The following is a 25,854-nucleotide window of genomic DNA, read 5'->3' as shown; positions in this document are numbered from 1 at the left end:
TAAAGAGTAGAGACTCCCACGGATGATCACAATGCCCTCAAAAATATCCAAATATTAATATATAAAAAAAAAAATGGTAGAAGAAAATTGCTGGAGACGATGCCGGAGCAAGGAGCCGCCATCGTCAACGACGTCGTTCAACTTGGGTCTCATGACACTCGACTCCAGCTTCTCCGAGTACGCTGTGTGCAAGTTATAGAGTTGAACTTGGCATAAAAAATCTTCATACCCAATTTAAATGTAAAGAAATTTGTTGAGGTAGACAAATGGGCGCTGAAGATGAGATTTTTAAGGAAAAAAAAATTAAAAAGATTAGATTTTCTTTATGGAGGTTGAAGACTTGGGCATTTGGAGCTCTGCTTCAATTAGAGCTCGCATCTTCCCTTCCCTCTCATCCCACTCGCATCTGAAAGGGGAGAGATTAGATACTCAGTGGTAGGACTAGCTAATAAAAGATCATTTAATAAAAATATTGTCTATTTGATGCATTCTGTACTTTGCAAAATGGTTAAGATTACAATTACAAAATATTTCTAAAACAATAGTGTGGGTAGAGTTCTCAAAACATAAAACATAGATATAGAAGGATACATTATTCTATGAACAATATCATTCAAAGCTTGTCTCTCCCTCACCCCACCCCACTTAAAGAGGTCATTTGGGTCAACAAAAAACAATTCCCTAAGCCTTTTATTTGTGGTCAACGCCTCATTAACAGGGTTATACTGTATCCTCTTTAGAACCTAAAGGTGTACTCATTTGTTAAGAATGTCCTTTTTTGGAACAACAACAGTAAACTCCCTTGCTAAGAAGCTACCAAGGTGCACTGTCTCCTCTTTGGAAGAGTTATACTGTACCCTCTTTAGAACCTAAAGGTATACTCATTTGCTAAGGATGTCCTTTTTTGGAACAACAACAGTAAACTCCCATGCTAAGAAGCTACCAAGGTGCACTGTCCCCTCTTTAGAACCGTCGTTGCTAAGGACTAGTTACAGTACAACTATCCCTTGCTAAGGACTAAGTGCGATACTGTGCTTTTGTTCAAGACTTGCCATAGGGTTTCAAATCAATTTTCAGGGTGCTCACAAAAAGTAGGTTTCAAAACAACTCAACTTCCCACGTATTCCATAATTCCTTCCAAAACACATGCTTTCCAATCATTGCAACTACAAATACTCATATCAAATCATGTAACATTTTAAGAGTGAAGTCCATTAATACTTTCTCAAACAAATCATAGGCAAGTCAAACCATAGGATTTTAGAGATGTGTTATCGCCCATATGTTTATATGAAGTTCGGTTCATCCCAAGAAATTTTCAAAGAGAAAAGTGTGCAAAGTTTTCTCAAAAAACATTTATGGCCAGTTTGGATGGTGTGGATATAGCAGAATTTGGAGTGAAAAAGGAAAAACAGAGATACCCAGTTGAAAAATTCAGCTTAATTAAAGCTCATTAGTTGTTTTAGGTTCAATTGAGTGCAGTTGGGTCTTGAATTTTAAAAAGTTTAAATCTTTTTCTCCATTTACTCTAATTAGGTTCAATCTTTAGGTTCAATCTTTTTCTCCATTTAGGTTCAATCTTTTTTCTTCATTCTAATTACCATGCATGTTGCTTTTTGGTTTGGTTTTGTAGAATTGGACTTTATGTTGTTTAATATTATGAAATTTATTTATTTTTATGATTGAAGGAAGTTGTGAATGATGCCAAAAAAGCTCGGAAATGAAGACAAGCAGTTAGAAAATTGTGGGCTGACTAGATTGCCATCGATTGTTTACTCCCAACCTTGGTGATGTGGGGTGGGCAGCATTGGGTCCTTAGGTGAGAGTGGTTAGAAATCGTCTTCAATGGAACACAAATGATTCTGTGAAGAATGGAGCGATGCATTTGAAAGCAAATGGTCAGTTCGATGATGGAGCTAATTTTAATAAAGAAACACGTCACTGTATTGTCACAATCTGGTAGGTATCTTTTGAATCATATATATGATGTATGTATTTACTTGCTATTAGATGTAACAGACTATATGATGTATGAAATTGAAAATTGTTTCTCTATATCTATATGATTGGTGGTTGCTGCCTTTGTTTCGTCATACATTTTTATTTTTTTAGATTTCCCCAGCAAACTTTGTAATTTTAAGAGCTAACTATAGAGAGAAGAAGAGAAATTTAGCTCTATGTGGGAATGCCTCTTTTCAGGAAGGAAAAGGAGAAAGGAAAAAAAAATTATGCATTTGGTTATAGAAATATGTATCTTGTTTTCATGAATTTGTGATAAGCATCTTCATGGAAGCTTGTGTTTTAGTCTAGATTGGCCCAAATTAAACCTTATGGAAGTTTAATTGGGTAACTATTGAAAATTTTGAAAATCTCACTATGATGGATTGTTATGTAAAGAAACTGGAAAGCATTTACCTGATATGATCTGGATAGATGAAAGTTGCTGGTCCTAATTTGTTAAACATATATGTATATACATGTATATGTAGGCATAGAATTGTTGTTCTTGAATTGAAATTGTGATAGATTGAAATCCTGTTCCCTAGTATTTTTTAAGGGCATAGAGCTCTTTTTTCTACTCCCCCCCCCCCCCCCCCTACTATTTTTATTTCAGTTGGTGCAATGTGAATCTGACTGACTGAGAAGAAGACTAAGAATTGCAAATCCTAGTTTGGTCCTTCTGTTTTTGGAGTATCTGCAAGAGGTCCAAATGTGGATCATCTTTGAACAAAACAATCAATTCTTGACCATGATTGTATTGCCAGTTGTTGCCATGACTGCCACCTTTTTCTACAGTAGCAATTTTTTTTTTTTTTTTTTTTTTTTTTGGAGCAGAATGCTCCAAAGCTAAGCATTTAAGGATCTTACAATGTATATACAGAGTGTTTCGGTCTTACTGTAAAATTCAAGCAGCTCTCTTCTCCAGTTGAGTGTGGCAGCCTAGGGATAATTTTAATTTATAATGTTCTTAACAAAAGTACACAAGATTTTAAAAGGTTTTATAGACTTTGTTGGCTTTGTTAATTGGTTATTAAATTCTATCTTGAACAAGGAGAGTGAGAAGGCACACTTTGAATTAGTGAACTAGACCTCATGGTCTTTAGTTCTACTCTTTGGGGTATTTTTTCCTAACAATTTTCTAAGAGGCTGAATTAATCCTAGGAATTGCACTTTTCTTAATCTACATATTTTTAAATTGGATTGACAATGTTCTTATAATTGAATAAAGAGTGAATGACTGGAAATTGGATTCTGTGGTGGATTTTCTTCATCTTTTGGATTCCAATACACCTTCAACAGAAAATGGGGACCATATGAGATGGAAGTTGAAGAAAAATGGGAATTTTGACATCCATTCTTTCTGTAACGAGTTGCGAGGTCCATACTCCGTGGCCTTTCCTTGGAAAGGTATTTGGAAAGTTAGGGCCCCTCGGCAAGTTTCTTTTATTGTTTGGACTAAAACTTGGAATAAGATTCTCACAGGTGATATTTTGAGAAGCAGGGGTCTTGCTTTTGTTTACTTGTGTGCCATGTGTTGTTGTGGGGAGATTGGATCATTTGCTACTTCTTTGTGAGAAGGCTCATCGTTGTGGAGCTTAGTTTTAGATCTTTTTGGGGTTTCGTGGGTTTTACCATGAATGGTATCAGATGTTCTCTTTGATTGGTTGAATTGGCTAGGGAAGCATGCACCACACATTTTGAATTTAGTATCTTTGTGTTTAATTTATTGTATTTGGAGGGAGCGTAATTGACGGACGTTTGAGGACTGGGATAGTTTGGGAGACCAGTTGCTTGCTCTTTTTAGTGGTTATCTTTTCGATTGGTCTAGGGCTTAGGGACTCATACCTAGTGGCTCCCTCCTTTTGTTCCTTAGCTCTCTCCTCTTTTGTAATTAATTTCTTTTCTTCTTGTTTTTCTTTTGTCTTTTATTCTTGTACTCTTTGAATGCTTTGTGCTTTTTTTGCATAAAGCAGCTTTTTAATATACATTATTCTTATCTATCAGCAAAAAAAATTAAAAAAGAGTGACATTACTCAATGTTCATAATGCAAAAGAAGGATGAACTGGGGTGATCTTTCTTATTTATTAGCATTTTATGTGGCTTTCTAAGAGCTAAAAAACAATGCAAGCTTTTGCTCTGTATGGATAGTAGTAAATGGTGCATTATGATAATTTAGAGGAGGTTTGTCCCAACTAGTCACTGGATAGAGTCATAGACTAACATCTCAAGGATGGTAATTGAGCTAATAAGATTTGTTTGGAAGTCCAGGACAGGCTTTGCTTATATGACTATTGACTTGTGTGATTTAAATTAATTTCCAAATGAGGGCACAAAAACAAACTCCTAGATGGGCTAGTAAGTATTGATGTGAAATAATTATATTACAAGCATTTTTCCAGTGTATGCTGCATAGATAGATGGAATTTTGAAGCATTAGGAAAAATGAAAAGCTTTTGTTTTTTGCATTAGGGAGATATTGGCAGTCTGATGGTCTTATGGTAAAACTCGATTGAAGAATCAGTCCAAAAATAAAAAATTCTGTCAATGAGTTCTGGCTCAAATGACATTTCCCCTTATTAGAAGAATGGGTAGATGGTGAACTCATGGGTTCAAAAGAATAAAATCCCACTGGCTGTTGCACTTTTTTGTGGTGTAATACCTTACATAGTAATAGCTGGTTAAATTCAAAATTTTCAATTTAAATTTTGTTGAAGTCCAGATTCTGTACTCCTATGTTGATGTTATCTTACCTGGCTTTTGTACTTGTTTTAATGCTAGAGATGGAAGGACACCTTCAAGACTCTCCTAAAAAAGGGTATCTTGTTTAGTGGATAAAAGGTACATCTTGGACCTTGGTATCATGCTGGTTGCTGCAATTGAGGGAGCAAAAGATAAGATTTGTCAGATAGAAGATGTTTGCTGTAGACAGATCTTCCCTAATTTCCAGTTGAAATCTGAAAGTCTGCACAAAATTTATTCTGGGGGCACGAAAGCTGCAGAAGTTGCATGGAAAGAGAGAGGAAATGATCTCATACTCCAAATAGAAAGACTTACAGCATAAAAAGCAGCAAGCCCTTGAAGAGAATCAGTATCTCAAGCTCGAGAAGGAAAAGCTATCAAAGTAAAAGGAGCTGGAAGTGAAGCCAAATGAGTTACTCGCCAAATAAGAAGTCAACAATGTAAGATTGATGAACTATAATGGGAGCTGAAGGAGGAAGTTGATAAGGGAATGGAACTCGTCAAACTGTATAAAGCTAGCTCCTCTTCCTCTGTAAGTATGTGAGAACAACTAGAGGAGTATACTCAAAAGACACATGAGCTTCTTGCCAAAGTGAATGACCCTGAGAAAAAAGTTGATGAGCTCCAAGATGAGCTTAGAATAAAGAAAGAAAAATTAGTACAGGGGAAGGAGTTGGCACAAGAGTTAGCCAAAGAGAGAGAAAGGCTTAACTCAAACAATTTAGATGGTTATGAGCCATTAGAATACAATAAAAAAAGAAAAAAATAACTTACAGTCGCATTGGAACATTTCATAAATAAAGATCATGGAATCTGAGAGGAGCTTGAGAAAAAAATTCTTGAGGTTGAGGAAGGAAGAAAATTAGGAGCCCAATTATGGCAACACATTGATTGGGATAGCACTTGAAATGTCAAAGAACAAACACTAGTTGAAGGAGTATGAGAAAGAGAAGAACCTGCTTATGGAAAAAATAATTGGTTTAAAATTGAAAATTAATGAATTGGTTATAAATCATGGAGGTAAGAGCAGTGAGGTGGCAGAAGGGATTCAATAACTTCACTTGGTAAGTGTCTATTCCCTTTTCTTTAAATTTTTTCTTTTATGTCTGGTTTCATTATCATTTGGTGATTGATTAACTATGGTGAAAATATACTTATCCTGTGAATCACTTAATTGAGGCAAATCAATAATTCCTCTGCATAATTAACATAGGGGTCTAAACTAGGATTTTCAATTGGTATTAGAGCATTTAGATAAAATAGAGGTCTAAAACATTTTTTTTTTCTTTATTTGTTAAACATAAGCAGCTGCAATAAGTTTGGTGAAGTTTCTGATGATCTTCTGGCGCTTACTGTAACGCCCCATGCTCTTTTAAAAAAAAAATAGTGGGTAGATTTTTCTGAAGCCACACGGTGACCCCACCTTCCCCACTCCCCTCAACCACAAATATCTCTCCCTCTTTGGCCCGCCATGTAACTCACTCTTCTCTTCTCTTTCTCATTTCTCACAAACACAAACACACCCACATACACACCCCTCTACCTCTCCCTCTCCTACCAGTGCATCACTCCACCACCTTCTTCACCGTAGTTTTTCTGTCAGGACTCACAGGATAACATCATACGAAGCTCTTAAGCTCCTTCATGTTTTTGTTTTGTTTTTTTTTTTTTTTTTTTTTTTATTTTTTAAAGGTAAAACTCTAATTAGTTTTTGGATTCTCATATTTTTGCTAGAGGTTCTTTTAATCTAAGCCTTTGATGTGATATTCTTGTGATTATGTATATGGGTTTTGTTTTGGTGGGCCTATTTGGTGAATGGTTGTGGATTTTGTATAATGGTAACCATTTGAGGTTTACCAATGGTTAATATTTGGGGGTTTTGCCTTTCTAACATGTAACAATTGGTAAAATTAATTTTTATTGTTTATCCGGACTTAGTGGAGGGTTTACATTTGGGGTTTGCAACGGTGGATATTGTTATATATGTTGTTCATATGTTTCTTAACAACATATATATTGTAGAAGAAATTCATAAAGTATTAGGATCTCTGATATTAAAGGAGAAGACTTTGAATGACATAATTATAAATTGGAGTTTATGCCTTATATATTAAATAGTTTAGTAGCTTTGGAAGCAGGATACATTACTTATGAGGTTAAAATATTTAGGCTTACCTAATTAATCACTTGCTTAGAGATTCCCATTTCATAGCTAGACAGAATATCAAGCTTGATACTTATCGTGATAGGTTTGCTTGACATTGTTCAGGTCCTAGTTGACCTGTTTTTGGAGCTCTAGAAGTTAGGTTTTTTGCAAATTGCAAGATAAGTAGCTTCTTAATGGGATTTTTGAAAAATAATCCTATTTTATAAAACGTTGTTTTGGGTTAAACACATTTTGGGAAATTGTTTATACGGGAACTGTATTATTCTAAAAAGTGTCATGTTGTAACCTTAGTTATATGATTAATTATGAAAAGTGTATCATGTTTTATATTGCACTAGTCGTAGACCCGCACGTTACCCGTGATAATTTTTTAGATAAAATACTATTTTAGTCTCTAGACTTTATAAAGAGTTTAAAAAATATATATAGTTTTATCATATTTTTCATAATCTTGTCTATAACATTTTTTCCGTTATCACATATTTATTGGTTGATGATTTGCATAACATAGACATTAAATAAGAGGTAAAACTATTCATTGTGTATGAAGATTATGATTACATATATATATATATATATAATTTCCCTAGTTAGAGTTTGATTAGTTTTAAGTTTAAATTTTGTATTATTATATTTAATTGTTGATTATTGATTTAATTAAGTGAATGTAATGGTTGATTTTATTGCACTATAAAGTTTTCAATATCCTCTGCATAGCCATCTCTATTTTATTTCTTATTCCTCTTGACCACCTTTTTATTTTCCAAATAACGGTTATTAATTGATGTTTGATTTCATTTCTTTTTTTCTTCCTTCATTTATTCTTTATTACTTTGTATGTTCCCTTGCTAGTTGTAAATTTTATGGTTATCAATAAAAAATAGTAATCATGGATGGCTTAAATAGTTATAGATATAGTTACGTTAGTGGTATGTCGAAGGTTTTTTTTCTTCTGAATTTTCAAGGAAATATGAAAGGCATTTCTCTAGTTTGGTCTCAATCAATTAAAATGTCCATAATATATTACAAGAAGTAATAATGAGCCTTAAATATTTTTAATGTATGAAGTGGTTAGGTTAGTGGCATGTCAAAGATTTTATAAAAAATAAAAAATAAAAATAATTCCAAGGAAATGTAAAAGGCCTTTTTTAGAAAAAAGAAATTGTAACTTTTTGAATTGTAGAGATATGACTATTTTACTTACCTTGTTTACAGATTTCATTATTAAGTTATAAACATCTAAATTAAAGTAAATGAATATATAAATGCAAAATTATATATAAAGTTACAACCGCACAAGATAAATATGTATAGATAATTTTTTTTTTTTTTAATTCATGAATCATTATTTCATTTTTTACTTATAAATATCTAAATTAAAGTTTTTTTTTTTGAAAAAAAAAAATCTAAATGAAAATTAAATATGTATAGATAATTTTTTTTTTTTTTAATTCATGAATCATTATTTCATTTTTTACTTATAAATATCTAAATTAAAGTTTTTTTTTTTGAAAAAAAAAAATCTAAATGAAAATAGATGAAAATGTAAAGGTAAAATTATATGAAAAGTTAAAACTACCCAAGATGAACGTTTAACCACCGGTAGATGTGTGTTTTTTGAAGACTTAAAGTATACATAATTGCTTTAGTTGGAACTATATAACTATGGAAATATTGTTGCAAATGGTTCCACATTTGCAAATTATCAAGTTTGGTGGCCTTACAAAACAAATATTTCATTTTGCAAAAAGCTTTACATGAACTCCTCTTTTGTGACAACTTTTTTCTTTTTTCTTTTTTTCTTTTTGCCAAAACAACTTGAGAATATTAAGACATAAGTTAACACATGTGTTAGTTGTAAAACATGTCAGTGATATGAAAAATTGAAATGTTTAAATATTTAAAAAAACATTTTTAATTAGTAGATTGTAATATAAAACATTTTTTTTCTCAATATTTTATGTAACTTTTCCTATATGATCAATATTGCTGACATCCTTTAAAGATGATACATAATATTTTTGAGAAGAAGAAGTAGAGACTATGCTAACACATAATATAAAATTATTAAGTTTGCGTAATTTAAATTTGTGTCCAAAAAAAAATATTAATGTATCTATGATAAAAGTTTTTATCTAAATGATATATAGTAGTTCATATTTTTTTAGACTTGATTCAAAAAGTTCGTTCTCAATAGCTTTTTAAGTCTACAAATTGCTCAATCTAAGGGCCTAGACACATTCAAAGGGTGCTATCTAAATTATAAATTATATGACCTTTTATCACACAAATATTTTGATTCCTCTAATGTATGGTAAAGGAAGGCAGGTTTGTGTCTAGCCATTTTCTTGATTTATGCTGCATAATTTAATAGTATAGAGGATTTGATTAGATTTAAATGTTGAATAAAATAATATGAGAGGAAAAAAGAGTAAAAATAAAATATATAGCAATAAACATCAAATTATCCAAGTCATTCTATGTAATATAATAACATTATATTATTATATACTATACGCATAATGCAGTAGGATAATATTTAATGAAAGAGAATATAAAAGATAACAACTTAAAACACAAAACTAAATTACATCAACCCAAAGTAGAATTCTAATTAACACAAAAATTCATCAACCTAAAGAATTGATGCAATAAAAATAAAAAAATCAAACAAAAAACGAAAAAAAAATTGAGAGAGAGAGAGAGAGAGAGAGAGAGAGAGAGAGAGAACTAACCTTTTTTGTGTGAGAAAACTATGCATAGAATGAAAAAGAAAATGTCAAATTTATAGTAAGATGTTGAGAATAAGAAGAATCAAAATAAAGGAAGATAAAAAGGTAGAGAAAGAATGATATTAAGGTAGAAAGTAGCGGGGAGATGAAGAGGTAAAAGGAAATAAGAGTTTTGGAAAATTAATAATAAAAATAATGGTTAAAAGATATTTTAATTTTAAATAATAATTAAGTCACCTTAGATGAGAAAATGTTTAAAAAATATATATTAGAAAAATTGAAAAGAAAAAAATGATGACGTGGTTGCTGATGTGGCTCAACATGAGTGTAGCAACATTAAATGCTACTCTTCAGCTTTTAGTAATATATAGATATAGATGTGCATGGATGTGCATGAATATTGTTGGTATGGAAAATATAAGCATTGTTAATTTGATCCTTTGATAATGGATTTCATGAAATTATTGCATTGTTGCAATTTCTAAAGATACTTTTACCTTGGCTAGTAATATTTGGGAAATTGATAGAAAATATTATTGACAAGGAAATATTTTAAAGACCTTGAGAATTTTACAAATATCTTGGTTATTGGACAATTTTATGAAACTACTTGAAGTAAACTATGTAGTTTGAATACATTTAACTTGTGATCCTTTGATGTGATCTTGCCATTGTACGACGACATTGGTGATTACCTGTCTTTGTGATGACATCTGTGTGACGTGTGATTGCCCCGTCTTTATGATGTTAGAGACCCTCACTTTGCATTACACAAATAAATCCTTGAGTGTGTTGGAAACGAAGGGTGCTAAGGAGTTCCCTCTTTGGAACAATGGTAAACTCCCTTGCTAATGAGCTACCAAGGTACAGTGTCCCCTCTCTGGTACCATCCCTTACTAAGGATTAGTTATAGTACATTCATCCCTTGCTAAGGACTAAATGCAATACTATGCTTTTGTTCACGACTTGCCATAGGGTTTCAAATCATTTTTTAGGGTGCTCACAAAAAGTAGGTTTCAAAACAACTCAATTTCACACATATTCTATAAATCCTTCCAAAGCAAATGCTTTCCAATCATTGCAACTACAGATACTCATATCAAATCATATAACATTTCAAGAGTGAAGTCCATTAATACTTTCTCAAACAAATCATAGGTAAGTCAAACCATAGGATTTTAGAGATGTGTTATCACCCATATGTTTATATGAAGTTTGGTTCATCCCACGATATTTTCAAAGAGACAAGTATGCAAAGTTTTCTCAACAAACATTTATGGCCAGTTTGGATGGTGTGGATATAGCAGAATTTGGAGTGAAAAAGAAAAAGAAAAAAGAAAGCAGACGCCCAGATGAGAAATTCAGCTTACTGAAAGCTAATTAGTTGTTTTAGGCTCAGTTGAATGCAGTCTGGTCTTGAATTTTGAAAAGTTTAAATCTTTTCCTCCATTTACTCAATTGTCAAGCAAGGGCCTTAGGTTTAGTATCTCTTCAAGCTCTGAAATTCGATTACGGGTTTGCTATTGATAATTGGTTGGATTTAAGTTTATTCTTCGTGTTATGATTTTTTTCTTCATTCTAATCAGCATACATGTTGCCTTTTGGTTTGGTTTTGTAGAATTGAACTTTATGTTGTTATGAAATTTATTTATTGTTATTGTTGAAGGAAGTTCTGAATGATGCCAACAAAGCTTGGAAATGAAGACAGGCGGTTAGAAAATTGTGGGCGGCCTATATTACAGTTGATCATTCTCTCCCAACCTTGGTGATGTGGGGTGGGGAGCAATGAGTCCTTAGGTGAGTGTGGTTCGAATCTTCTTCAATGGAACACATTAACGGTTCTGTGAAGAATGGAACGATGCATTTGCTATTTTAATAGACTTCACTCTGTTTATTCAAAATAAAAGTGTCAATAGAATGAACAAGTGAATGTGGATTTTGAGTTAACTTTTTTTTTTTTTTTTTTCGTTGAGTGATGGAGTTGAGTTACTAAAAAGGATTAAGATTGTTAATTAACATGTGTGATATATATATATATATATATGAGTTCAAGTTACATACGGTATAATTCTTCTGGAGTTACACATTTCTTTAACCATTGATTTCAATTAAGATCTAATGGTTAATAAAACACAAGCTGTCATATTATCAACTTCTAAAAATAAGTAATCTAATGCATTAAAAGTCATTCTCTTATTAAAAAAAAATCATTAACTCCTTCCACCTTTCCCATCTTTTTCTTCTCTCTCTAGACCACTCACGTCTTTCTTCTCCTTTGATCCACACAACTCAATGGAGCTGTATGTAGAATTTAGTTTGCTAAATCTTGAAGTATAATTTAGTTTTAGATATTAATGTAAAACGAATTGAGGCCAAAAATTTAAATATTTTACTCGTTAGAGTCCTAACCCTTGACAATGAAGTGAGATAGTTCTTATCTAAATGTGAAATTAGTAATCCAAAAATAAATAAATAAATAAATAAAATTGTCTATATTTATTGAATCTTATCACTAAAGAGTCCTTTTATTTGGTTTCTCTTAAGTGAGAATACGTCTAAAACTAAAGAAAACTACAGAGTAGTTCAAACTTCATATAACTCTAGCCAAGCCAAATATTATCTCACGGAAGTAATACACTTGTGCAATCCGAACTTTCAAAACAACTGTAATCTACATATTTGGATCTCATGTAAATCTATGCATATATAAAATACATCCCAAAAGAAATTAATGGGAAGCAAATTAACTTTGCCTTTTTATCAATTATTTGTAGATCTTATAAGTACTACAAAAAAGAAAAAAAAATAAAAGAAAAGGACTAAAACTAATAAAATCTCATGTAATCACAAGGATTAAAGCTCACTATTAAATAACAATGAAAACCATTAGAAATAGTTCTTATTTTAAAAACCAATATTGGAAAGTAAGCAAAAGAACAAACAAACAAACAAAAAATATGTGGATATTGGCTGGTTGTGGAGATCAGGGAATAGAGAAGCCGTAAGTTGGATAAGAATGTGAGGAGAGTGAGAAAAACTAAAAAAGTAAAAAAAACCAAGAAAATTAATTTTCTCTCACCGTGCTAAAAATGGTTTAGAATTTAATGAATAAAGAGAGAGAAAATATATTCTTAATTAGTCAAACCGATGTGGACAATAGTGTTTTTTTAGCCATTAGATCTAATTAAAATCAATAGTTAGAAAAAGGTAATAACAATGCTAGTATTAATTCGACAATAAAGTGGAAAGTAATAACATTTAATAATATTTTTTTAACCACTAGATCTTTTAAAGATCTACAGTGTAAGAAATGTGTAACTTTTTAAGAGTTACACTATGTGTAACTTGAATCTATCTCATATATATATATATATATATGCTGCTTGTCATCCAATGTTCCTTAAGCAGCTGTTTTGGGATTCACTTCTTAAGCATTTCCATTATTATTTTTTCCTTCTTCTGCTGGCAATCTATCCATGGAGGTGGAACAACAGTGGAGGAGAAAGAGATAGAAAGAGAAACGTAGAGAGAGAGAGAGAGAGTCAAATATAACACTTTTTTTGGGTCTAAAGATAGATATAAAATATAATAAATGATAGATAATTAATGAGATCCTAATCAAAATATTAGCATTAATGAGGGTATTTTTTTGACAGTTGGATCTACTTAAATCCAATGATTTAAAAAATGTATAACTCTTTAGAATTACATTAGATGTAACTTGAACCCATCTCTCTCTCTCGCTCTCTCTCTCTCTCTCTTATATATATATATATATATGTATGTATGTATGTATGTATGTATGTGTAAGTGCAGGTATATACATATATATGTGTTATGGCAGAAAGATTAGTCAAAAAACAATTAGCGGTTAGATGTAGTTAAAACAGCAAAATATAAATAATGAGTTTTTCGTAGGAACTGAACTAAAGAGTCCAAACCCCAACTTGGACAAAATTATTACTGGGTTAAGCCAAAAAGTTGTGCATTTTGGAGAATGTGTCTAGATAGCTACTTCTTGTTTTGTTGGAATTACAAATAGCGAGTTTATTGCATGAGAGGGGACAAAGATTGTCCATTGATGCATGCTATTTCTACCATGTTCACTCTACTACTTTCCTAAGTCTTACTTCACTCTTTCTCTTTTCTCTCTTAATTTTTTTTTTTTTTTTTTTTTTTGATAAACTTCAATATATTTCACTAACCAGAAAGGGACAAAGCCAGGACATCTCCTAAACAAACAGAAGCCACATAGGCTGGGAGATTGTCCGCAAAAAAAGAAAAAGAAGAACAAGACTGAATTGTGTACTTTGCTACTTCATGAGCAGCAGCGTTTCCACTTCTTTTAACCCAAAAAAACAAGCAAGAAAGAAAAGAAAATTCTAACAGCCAATATCAGACACAAGAGAGGAGATAGCCCATTAGTGGCAGGCCGTGTGGTCAAGGATAGCGTCAATACAGATTTTTGAGTCACTTTCCACAATGATCTTCCTCCAGTTTTCGCCTTTGGCAAGATGCAGTGCCCACAAGATAGCTTCAGCTTCAGCTGCAATTGGTGATCTCTTTGGTATAGTCTTGGACCAGGCCATTAGAACCGCTCCTTGTTCATTTCTTGCTACTACCGCAAGGGCTGAGGTGTTTTGATCAATAGCTGCATCCATATTAAGCTTGATAAATTCCAACAAGGGTAGGGACCAATGGCTCTCCAGTTGTACTATTAAAGAGTTTTGAGGATGAGAAAAAACTCTTGTGCATTCCTTAAACTTTTCCCCAATTCTGCCAATGGATGCCTGAAGGTCAGTGGGACCTTTTTGGTGAATGACTGCATTACGGATGCACCATATGTCCTCTAGGGTGAGCGCCATCCTAAGTGATACTAGCCAGAGATCATGTGCTTGACAAATGGTTTCTGGTGGTTCTAGTATGAGCTTAATGACGTCACAAGGCTGTGCTAACTGAACATCTTCTGACCTGAAGCCCCAACATGCTGCAAACCAGAGCGCCTTGGCCGCAGGACATTTGAAGAATAGGTGAGAGGCAGATTCCACCTCTTGATTACAGAGAACACACCATGGCTTAGAAATGTCCATTCGGGTCATCAAATTTTCCCTTGTGGGAAGTGTATTGGCAGCAACTCTCTAGAGAAACATTTTGATTCTTTCGGAACCCCTTATTTTCTAGATTTTGGACCAATTTACAACAAAGGACGCCTGGGAAGGGGTGTTTGGCGGCATTTCCTTATAGGCTGATTTGACAGAAAATAAACCTTTGGAGTCTGGAATCCACATGAGCTTGTCTAGGCACGGTGTAGAAGGGATGCGGATGGAGAGAATAGCTAGAGCTGATGTGGGGTTGAAGATATTCCGTAGCAAGGATGTTCTCCAGCTATGCTGTTCATGGTCAATGAGTTGAGATACCTTCATATCCGATTGGACAATTTGATCCATCTTTTGGTGTGGGGATGAAGCCATTAATCCAGGGTACCCATAGGTCCTTCCATACATCAACTGATTCCCCGTCACCAATAATAAAACAAGCTCCCTTCCGAACCACTTCCCTAGCTTTCTCTATAGCTTTCCAAACAGGGGAGGCATGTTTCGATGCTTCCGACCTCAGCCATTCATCTTTTACCCTATATTTAGCTCTGAGAATCCTCATACAGAGGCTATCTCTTTTGGTTGTGATCATCAAAGCCAACTTTGCCAGTAAGGCAGAATTCATGGTTTTTGATTTTTTGAAACCTAAACCACCCTCACTTCTTGGACAGCATAAGCTATCCCAATCTTTCCAGGCTATAAATCTACCTTCACGTTTGTTCGGCATCCACCAGAACCTTCTAGTTAGGGCATCCATTCTATCACACACCTTGTTTGGAATAGAGAACGAGGACATAGAGTAGATAGGTGTTGACATCGCCACCGAATTTACCACAGTCCTTCTCCCTGCCCAAGAAAGGTATTTTCTCCTCCAACCCGATAGTTTTGCTGCAATCTTATCCTCTAGGAACGCGAAGTCCTTAGAAGGAGCCCTTGACCTGAACATTGGCGCTCCTAGGTAGACTGCTTCCTTTTTTAGATTTTTAACTTGGAGGATGCCTTTTATAGACCTTCGGACTTGGCTATGGGTATGCTTTGAGAAAAAAACCCCCGACTTCCTTCTATTGATAGCTTAGCCTGACCACTTACAATACTTCTCCAAAATTTTCACTAGGCTTTCTGCATCTTTTCTGGAAGCTTTTGAGAACAACACAATGTCGTTGGCATACATAACATGAGAAATAGTCGGACCATTGATACTAGGCTTTATGCCAACAGCATTTCTAAGCCTAAGGTCATGCTCTATAAGTCTGGATAGCACTTCTTGACCCAATATGAAAAGGTAAGGGGATAGTGGATCCCCTTGCCTAAGCCCCCTACTTGGCTTGAAGCCCACGGACCTACCCCCATTTACAACCACTTCAAACAAGACTGAAGATACACAAGACATGATCCAGTTTGTGAAAGTTTCATTGAATCCAAAGTGCAGAAGAACAGTAGACAAGAATTTCCAATTCATTCTATCATATGCCTTTTGAAGGTCAAGCTTGATCGCCATGAGACCTGGCTTTGTCTTTCGAGTCTTGAAACTATGGAGTAATTCCTAAACAATGATTTGGTTTTCCGCTATCCACCTATTTGGTATAAAAGCTTATTGGGAAAGGGAGATCAACTTATCCAGCAAAGGCCGAAGCTTTTCCACCAAGAGTTTTGAGATAATTTTGTAGACCACATTGCATAGGCTAATTGGCCTATAATGATTGACAGAGGTAGGGTTAGATAATTTAGGGATGAGGACAATTAAGGAGCTGTTTACCTCTTTTGGCATTGATCCCATGGTGAAGAATGACGTTACTGCCTTTACGACATCGTTTACCACTGTCAGCCAAAGTTGTTTGTAAAATAGAGCCGGGAAACCATCGGGGCCTGGGGCCTTTTGGTCTTGCATCTGGAACAAAACATCTTTGATCTCCTCCGGGGTCAGGATGCACTGTAATCTCTCATTTTCTTCTTTAGTGATGCAAGGCAGCACCAAGTGATCAAGGTGTTTAGGGAAACAAACTTCTTCTTTAAAAAGGTCTATGAAATTATCACGGAAATGGGCTCTGATTTGGCTAGACTCATGGATCCATGATCCTTCATCGTTTTTAATTGCATCAATATTATTTCTTCTCCTGTGAATGATGGTGGATAGATGAAAAAACTTTGAGTTTTTATCACCTAGTTTGAGCCATAATTCCCTAGACTTTTGTCTCCAAACTACCTCACTTCTGAGGAGCCATTCAGAGATCTCGGTTTGAAGATCATTTTCTAGAAGACCATTTTCATGTGAAGGTTGCCTCTCTTGGACATCCTTTATTTTCTTGAGAAGAGAGTTTATCCTGTCTTAGCAGCGAACAAAAACCTCCTTATTCCATTTGCAAAGGGCCTCTCTAGTTGCAACTTGCTTTTTGTATAGTTTAATAAACTCTGAGCCTGATACTTTTCCTTTCCAAGCTTCCTCAATGACATCACTGCATCTATCATCCCTCAACCAAATCGCCTCAAACCTAAAAGGCCTGTGAGCAAAGCTATCACTTGTGTTTGTATCCAACAAAATTAGTGCATGGTCTGACTTGATAGCACCTAAATGTGTGATGGTTGCCCTTGGGAAAGCAAGCCTCCAAGATATGTTTGCCACACCCCTGTCAAGCCTTCTTTTGATAGAAGCTTTGCCCCATTTTCCTCTTGCCCATGTGAAATTGTTCCCTGAGTACCCCAAATCCACAGCATTAAGCTCGAAAAGTAATTCCTTAAGGTAATTTACCGATGAGGAGCCACCCTTGTTACCTCCCAATTGTTCCTCTTCATTAACTATAAAGTTAAAATCTCCCATGACAGCCCATGGCCTCTGGTGAGCTTCAAAAATGCCAAACAGATTTCCCCATGCCTTTTTCTTCTTTGAATGGTACGATGGACCATAAAAGCCCACTAACAACAATTCAACACACTGGTCAAAGACCTTAACTGCAATCAAATCCTTATTAAATTCCACTTCTTTTAAATCCACGCCATATTTCCACATAATACATAAACCACCTGCATTTCCTTTAGCCTCAACAACACAAGAAAAATCAAACTTTAATGATTTTTTAACAGACTCCATCCTATTTGCATTAGCTTTAGTTTCAGAGAGGAAGACCACATTAGGCCTTGCCCCTTTTATTTGAGCCCCAAGGGCTCGAACTGTCGAGGCATTGCAAATACCTCGACAGTTCCAACCCAGTATTTTCATGGTGATTTTAGGGGCATGATAAGGCCTACCTCCTCGGCCGTATTAATAGTGTTAGAGAAAACACAATCAGAAACCATAGGAATGAAAGGGAGAATTGGCTTAAGAAGGAGCTCACCATGATTTTCGGCGTCATTTCTCTCTTCCAACATAAAAGATTCCAGTCTGGAGCTCGGACTGAAAGACGCTGAACTTGGGTCGAAGTAAATCGGCTCTAAACCCTTGATTGCTATCTTAGCCTCTTTGAGAAGTGGTCTAGCACCGGTTTTGAAGTCTTCCTCTTAAGGTTTATGGTCTTTGCTTCTGTGAGAAATTGGGAAGGTTTTATGGCAAGAGAGGTATCTGTTTCGAGAGAGGCATCTTCAGAGACGATGGTGGGTGTATTTTGGTTTTGGGGATTTTGAGAGATTAGGTTGGAGTGATCGGTGTTAAGGGGTTGCTGTGGGTTAGGAGTTGTTTTTGGGCTGATTGGGTTTGGGTCTTGATATAATTGTTCCTTGCTTGGAGGTGGGTTTGGCAGGTGGTTACTTATTGGGTCAAAAGATGGGCCTGGATGTTGTGAGGGATATTGCTCAGCAATGTTGGGACTTTTATGAAGCCCAATTTTTACTGGTGTCAAAAGAATTAGATTCCTCGTCACACATTTTGAACGGATAAACTTTGCGTGTCAGCAGTCAGCTGTGCAAGCTTTGTTCCTGGATTCACGGAAACCGTCCCTGCATCGTCCTTGCTCACAATATTCATGTTGTCCTTAGGTGTGCACGTGTCACTTCCTTGGCCATTATCGCTAATGTGGTTGCTCTCGGCCTTTTGCCAACTGTGGTTGCCATTGGCTGGCTTATTGCTTTGGTTTGAGAGGCTAGCTGAGTCTGCCGTTGTGCTTGCATCGACAATTTCATCAGGAATATCCTCATTATCTGTTCTGAGCCAAGGACCAACAACCTTAAACCTTTAACCATATGGGTTCTTGAGTTTGAACACTTCATTTGAGCAATTCTTTTGGTTATGCCCAATGATACCATTACAATAGCAAAGATCTGCGATTTTCTCATACTTTAAATCAATCCATAAATCTTTTCTGTTTGGCCGAGGGAGGAAAACTCCTGGGGATAATGGATTGGCTATGTCCATTTCAACTCTGAGCCTAATGAACTTTCTCCATGCACCACCCGGCTCACCTGTCAAATCAACTTCCAGGACTGAGCCCACTCTAGACCCAATCCTTTTTAGATTGTCCTCTGTTCTCCAGAGAGGAGGTCGTCCATGAACTTGGACCCATATTGAAGATGTAGAAAAATCTACTTCCTGCCATGTAAGTTCTGGACTCCACCTCTTAATCACTAAATGGCCTCCTTTGATGGACCATGGTCTTCTCGAGTACACTTTGTGAAGGTCTACTTCGGTGAAAAATGAACATAAAAACTTCTTTGCTGAGTCTTTTAATTTCCATTGGGAACACAGGCTTCCAAGCCTTAACTGTGACATCTTTTATCATATTGTAACTAATATTTTTGGAGGTTATGATTTTGGCTAGAAGGATAAGATCTGGAGGTCGGTTGGTATTTTGGCTTGGAGGGAGCTCTATTCTATTTTCTTGGCATGAACATTTTTCTGTTCTGGCCACCAGATTTAAGACCTCCATATTGGAGACTCTGAAACACCGGGATGGGTAAGGGTGTAAAATGTTTGTTTAAGGGGTGCAAAAGGTTAGGAAGGAAAAAAAAAAAAAGAAAAGGGAAGGGATGGTGAGGAGACTAGCTCCGGTGAGAGGACCAAGGACGGTGAGGAGACTAGCTCCGGAGAATGGGAAAAGGGAAGATGTACTATACTAGTACGGAGAGAAAAAAAGTGTACAGAGAAAGAAAATGTTCTCTCTTATTTCCTTCTGTGTTGCTTGCCTTAGTCGCTCTCCCTTCCTCTTATGGCCATTGTTCCTATTTATATAGGATCAAGTCTACGTGATTTCTCCCTATTACCCTCATTGTTTACCAACCATTTTTGTCTGCAGTGAACACTCCTCAAAGATGCCCACTACCATTTTGGCCATATGGATTCAACCTCCACTTCACCTAGGCATGCTTAGTGTTTTCTCTCTCTTCCACTACCCATCTCAAGACAAATTCATATCCATTCCATTCTACTGTAGACCCTTCCCTCTCTTTTGAGGAGTAAAACCTCGAGTCTCTCTCTATCTATCTCTCCAGCATGCATCAAATGGTCTTTGTCAGTTTGCTACCTATTTTGGGTAAAGATGCCTTCCTAGCATAGCACCTTCCAAAAAAGGTCTTGGATACCGGAAATAAACCCTTTTCCCCCTCCACTAAACCACACCCTCTTTAATTCCCTTGAACATGGACCCACTCCTTTGCATTGGCTAGGTACAGGTTGGTTGTGCTCCAGCCATATTATTATAGTCTTATTGCTTCACATTTTTGTCTTCTTTCTTTCTTACGCGGTTTCTACCACTACCACCTAATGTTGTCTTGTTTCATCCTTTGTTGGGATTTAGGCCTCTTTACCTATGTTTGCCCCTCATGAGGATAGTGTGGGCTAGTTGGGCTTGACCCATCTCCCCTTTTGGGCCCGTAGGCCTTTCAGGGTTTTTTTTTTATGTTGATCTATACTAATTCATGTTGGACTAGCCCATTGGGCCTTTTTCCTCTTCCTTTCTTTTGGGCTCATTCGGGCCCGTACTCTTATCTTTTGGAGAGGGTCATCTTACCATGGCTGGCTCTTCCATATTGCCCATGCCCATTGTATTCTATTTCTTACCCTTTTCTTTATAGGTGTTCCTTCTCTTTGGGCCTTAGGGGCATGGCCCCATTGTTCCTGCCATTATTCCTTAGTCCTTTCTTTATTTCCTTTGACCTGTTCTGGGCTTTCCTACCATTAGGCCCTTCTTATAAAAACTGGGTATCAACAATAATCAGATTCAATTAAATGGAATAGCAACAAAAAAAAAAAGTCCTAGAAGAGGATTTGAATTCTATAAGATGGATAGAAATGAAATTTATACTTGTTTTGTCGATATCTTGATCTTTGATGCACTTCTATTGATATAGGTAAAACTTTACAATTATGAATTACAATAAATGTTTTGTGTTTTCAACTAAGAGAAATAAGGTCTTTTTCTTTGTTGAATTTATCCATATTGAGGAAATGATTATTTTACTGTTGGTCAAAATGAAAATATCATGACCAAACAATTAATTTTGTTATTGGTTAAAAATATCCAGATATCTATGGCAACAAAAAAGTGAAATGAATTGGTATAGAAAAGTTCATCAAGAAAATTCATACTTAAATTCAAATGGAACTGCGTAATAAATCACCTTGGGACGTAGATATAGTATAATATAAACTTCATATTTATCAATGCATATGGTTAAAAATTTTCCATAGTTTTTTAGCCAAACTGTATGAATGTCCTAAATACTTATTTATATAGCTCACCAGATATTTTTTCAAGATTTTAATTTTTATACTTATTCAAACAGGTTTCTCCAAGCTTATAAAAGGGTACAGGGTATACTTATTTCTTTGCATTTTGGACAGTAGGAAAAATCTGGAACCAGTTTTACTCTTGCTTCTAATTTACATGTATTGCCGTTTTAAGCCAATTTTTATCTTTTTCCTTTTGTCTTTTATAAGAAAATTGGAGCTGCTTTTATTAACTACTGTTATTTAATAAATGATATAGATTTCTTAGAAGTTAGAACTACTACCACGGTCATCTCTTCACCTTGGGACGTAGATATAGTATAATATAAACTTCATATTTCTCAATGTATACGGTTAAAAATTTTCCATAGTTTTTTAGCCAAACTGTATGAATGTCCTAAATACTTATTTATATAGCTCACCAGATATTTCAAAAGAATTTAATTTTTATACTTATTCAAACACGTTTCTCCAAGTTTATAAAAGGGTATAGGGTATACTTATTTCTTTACATTTTGGACAGTAGGAAAAATCTGGAACCAATTTTACTCTTGCTTCTAATTTATAATCATTTCTATTTTAAGCAAATTTTTATCTTTTTCCTTTTGTCTTTTATACGAAAATTGGAACTGCTTTTATTAACTACTGTTATTTAATAAATGATATAGATTTCTTAGAAGTTAGAACTATTAACACGGTCATCTCTTCTTCTTCTTCTACGGTCATCTCTTCTTCTTCTTCTTCTACGGTCATCTCGTCAGTTAGAACTACTAACACGGTCATCTCTTCTTCTTCTTCTACGGTCATCTCTTCTTCTTCTTCTTCTACGGTCATCTCGTCTTCTTCTTCTTCTTCTTCTTCTTCTAGTCTCAAAATGTCATCTTTAGTACCAACTTTCAATAGCTCCACCCAACTGACCCAAGTACCAAATGTTTCCCCAACTCCTGCAATGCTATTCATCCTTTCTGATCCTTCCTACAAGGACTCTGTCAAGATCATTCTCCTGATGGTATTCTTGGCCTTAATCTTTCTTGTGCTAGTGTCCCTTTGCTTATGGGTGACACTACACACTAAGAGTTGGCCTAGGCAAGCTAACGTCCCACCACTAGAGGCCGCCCCAGAAGTTATAGATATTGCACTCACTGACGAGGACAAGGACGACATTGCTGAGGTGTAGGAGGTTGAGCTTTGAGGTCGATCAGGTGATCAGCTTGAATATTTTTAGTATAGTCCTTTGTTCATTTTGCATATGTTAGATGTTCTACATATTCATTTTAGTATGCTTGTGTTTAGTCTTGGACTAAGAAATTGTACTACCACTGCACATGCTAGAATGTGACTCAAAGTCATCAACTTTTTATTTGCAACTAGAGTAGGAATAGATTTGCAACTAAATTTGTTTTGTATTTTGCATTAATCTTATCTGTACTTGTTTTTTTAAGTGCAGAAGTTCAGAAGCTATGGTAAATAAGACTGACTTTCCATCTTGGCTGCTGGGGTGGATTCATTGCAACATATGCCTTTAATTTTCATTTAGCCAAAGAAAAAACTACTTGTCTTTTAATTACAATGTAGAAAGCAAATGTGTTATGAAATGATTTGATATCCCTATGTTATGATTTGTGTCCTTAATTTAAGTTGCCTTAAGCTTTAGTAAATGAATGATAGCCCAAGCTTTGTTGTTAGAGGGTATTGAAGCAATTGAAGAATCAAGACTGTTAATTCACATTTATCCCAATTCTGATACATGGACCCGGGTAAAATAAACAAATAGCCTTGGATAGAGGTGTCACTAGAGTGGTTTTGCAGGTCCAATATTTCTCGAGTTGTAGTTTCATAATTTTCATGTTGGAAAATTAAGCTTTTAATCTAAAGCCAACAAAATTTATTTAAGGAAGAACAGAAGTCAATAACCATGGGTTCAGCTTTTCCTCAATTGCTACATATGAAGAACTTTTTTCTTTTTTGCTCAAAGGAAAGACTCACATTAAGAAAAAAAGACTAGCACAAATTCAATAGAACAGCAACCAACCCTGATAACAACAAACTAATTCAATATATGAACCATAGCCGAAAAACAACCCAGAGATAAACTCAGTCCCTAAACATCTGATTTTGAATCCCCATCTAGTCCAGCTGTGAAGAAAACATCTGGTAGATGATGCAGATTGCTGAAATTCAAAGACAATTGGAGACGAGATATTTCCTGCTCACATCACTGCATGTCATCCTTAATATGCTGACAATTGATCTCCATCTTTTGGTGCAAGGTATCTCACTTTCTATTTAGATCGACCTTCACTTATTGCTTTAATCTCAGTTTTTCCTGCACTTAGGCTATGGCTCTTTTACTTTCACCTCCTGCCTCCACATCACCTGTAATCAAAACTAATTTACAAAAAAATTTCCCTTAAATTTAATAATATATTTGGGTGTTATCAAATTCATAGCTAAACAGGTTTAGATAATCATTTATGAAAACCAAAGAAGTAAACACTGATATATAAACCAACATAAAAATGACTAAAGCAACAGATAATTACAGTCAAACTTGTCAACCTAGTTGGAAATAATTAATACAACTGACACATGCAACTTAAGATTTTTTTTTTTTTTTTTTTTTTTTTTTTTTTTTTTTTTTTTTTTTTTTAGCATACGGAAAGATCCAGCTTTCAGAGTTTGGCCATATTAATATTCTGGCACAGTATAGTTGAAATTAGTAAGAGTTAGTACTGGTGGTTTGGATTATATAATAATAAGTAATTACGCAGCACATAGGTTGAGTGTTATTAAATATTTTGTATTTGATGAAAAATATATGTGATAAGCTGATTTTTTTTTGTCACCACCAATTGACAGCCCTTGCTCAAAGCTATGTCAACTTTGTGTGTTTGAACTATATGGCGATAGAGCACTCTCTGATGCACTAGATGTTGCTCTTAAGATGACACTATCAATTCCTCTGGCTGATATATTGGTGTTCCGTAAGGTATGTGAACTTTTCTCTACAGGCCTTGCTGGAAACTATGTCAACTTTGCTGTGTTGAATTGTTCTACGTTATATATATGTTACTTGTAATTTTTGAAGCATGTGTTCACCATCATGAACATGATGTTTTCTTTATTCAATAAAACTTTGATTACCTATAGGTGGGTACTTTGGGCGATGGTTCTCGCGTTCGTTTTTAGCATGATTGGTGGGTTGGGGATATCTCTCTTAAAATGCTCTATCCTCAGTTATATGCGTGTTCTAGAGACAAGGAAGCCTATATTTCTGACTTGTTGGATCATCATGAGGATGGGAGAAGTAGATGTTGGAATGTGAGTTTTTATAGGAATTTTCATGAGAGGGAATTTGAGGCTACTTTCTCTTTCTAGATCTCATTGAGGCTCGGATCCCTAGAGGTATTGGTGTGATAGACCCCATTGGCGCCTTAATGGGAATTTAGGTTTGATACTCGGTCCTTCTATCATAAGATCAGGGATACATCTCCTTCTTGTTTCCCATGAAAGGAGATTTGGAAAGTCAAGGTGCCCAAGGGGGTGGCATTCTTCTTGTGGACCGCAGCCCATGGTCGGATTCTTACCTTGGATAATTTGATGCTCCGGGACCTCCCTTTGGCGAATAGGTGCTTATGTGCTGCTGTTTTGCGGAATCTGTGGACCATCTTCTCATTCACTGTCCTGTAGCTTATTCTTTGTGGGTGCAAATGTTACAAGCTTTTGGTATTTAATGGGTCATGCTAGGTTTTGTGGAGAGTTTGGTGTCTTGTTGGAGTAATTGGTTGGGGAAATTTGTTTCGGACATATGGAATAGGTTCCTGGGTGTTTGATGTGGGTTGTTTGGTTGGAAAGAAACCGTGCTCTTTTAAGGCTTTGGAGAGGAGCTTGTTCAGTTACAAGCGCTCTGTCAAAATACTCTTTTTGAATGGGCTAAATGCTGGGGATCTTCAAACTGTTCTTTTACTTTGGAGGAGTTATTTTCTACCCTTAGAAGTACCCCTTAAGTTCTTTTTTTTTCTTTTTTTGTTGCTTTGGTTCGCTGTTTTTTGTGTTCACCATCATGAACACCTTAATGGCTATTTTGCGTTTTTTTTTTTTTTTTTCATGATGAATATAAGTCTCATTACTTATAAAAAAAAAAATATGTATATATATAATATTTGTGTGCTTGTTTGTAGGTATTTCTTTTGTATTTAAGTGATTTTTGGGTAGGCACTACTTATCTTGTGAAATTGGGATTTTGTTTCCTGATAAAGGCATTACTATATCCTTAAATCAATGATATGAAGCAGACAACGCAATTCCAAAGAGGGCACGTGTGGAATATTGGAAAAAGAAGAACCAAAGGACAAAAACAAGAAAAGATAATCTAGGAGTTAGCACCTAGTTTTGCACAAAGTTGGCACCAAGCAAAGAGCTTGAAGAGCTTGGAAGACAGTGAGTACCAGGTTATTGATATAGAC

The 25,854-nt window shown here is 35.1% G+C and overlaps 2 protein-coding genes and 2 long non-coding RNA genes across 5 annotated transcripts; 2 read left to right on the top strand and 2 right to left on the bottom strand.

Moving 5' to 3' along the window:
• Nucleotides 1-14,061: 14,061 nt before the first annotated feature.
• Nucleotides 14,062-15,682, bottom strand: LOC112026403 (uncharacterized). The gene is made up of 2 exons (XM_024059088.1): nt 15,058-15,682; nt 14,062-14,690 (listed from the first exon to the last, which is right to left on the bottom strand). The coding sequence occupies exons 1-2, from the start codon at nt 15,680-15,682 to the stop codon at nt 14,062-14,064; spliced, it is 1,254 nt and encodes a 417-aa protein (XP_023914856.1).
• Nucleotides 15,683-16,327: 645 nt separating this feature from the next.
• Nucleotides 16,328-17,950, bottom strand: LOC112026404 (uncharacterized). The gene is made up of 2 exons (XM_024059089.2): nt 17,145-17,950; nt 16,328-17,057 (listed from the first exon to the last, which is right to left on the bottom strand). The coding sequence occupies exons 1-2, from the start codon at nt 17,948-17,950 to the stop codon at nt 16,328-16,330; spliced, it is 1,536 nt and encodes a 511-aa protein (XP_023914857.2).
• A 4,169-nt stretch (nt 17,951-22,119) lies between these two features.
• Nucleotides 22,120-23,025, top strand: LOC136065721 (uncharacterized). Its single transcript, XR_010627323.1, has 2 exons — nt 22,120-22,590; nt 22,836-23,025. It is a non-coding gene; the product is annotated as an uncharacterized LOC136065721 (long non-coding RNA).
• Nucleotides 23,026-24,037: 1,012 nt separating this feature from the next.
• LOC112012175 (uncharacterized) lies at nt 24,038-25,568 on the top strand. Of its 2 annotated transcripts, none has more exons than XR_010627321.1 (3): nt 24,038-24,107; nt 24,248-24,377; nt 24,539-25,568. It is a non-coding gene; the product is annotated as an uncharacterized LOC112012175 (long non-coding RNA). The 2 variants fall into 2 exon arrangements; XR_010627322.1 differs by having other exon boundaries at nt 24,066-24,113.
• Nucleotides 25,569-25,854: the final 286 nt, after the last annotated feature.

The sequence above is a fragment of the Quercus suber genome, unplaced genomic scaffold (assembly GCF_002906115.3).
Source record: "Quercus suber isolate HL8 unplaced genomic scaffold, Cork oak 2.0 scaffold_1097, whole genome shotgun sequence".
Classification (NCBI taxonomy): domain Eukaryota; kingdom Viridiplantae; phylum Streptophyta; class Magnoliopsida; order Fagales; family Fagaceae; genus Quercus; species Quercus suber.
Note: the sequence above shows the minus strand (reverse complement) of the source record. Positions and strands in the feature narration are given on the sequence as shown.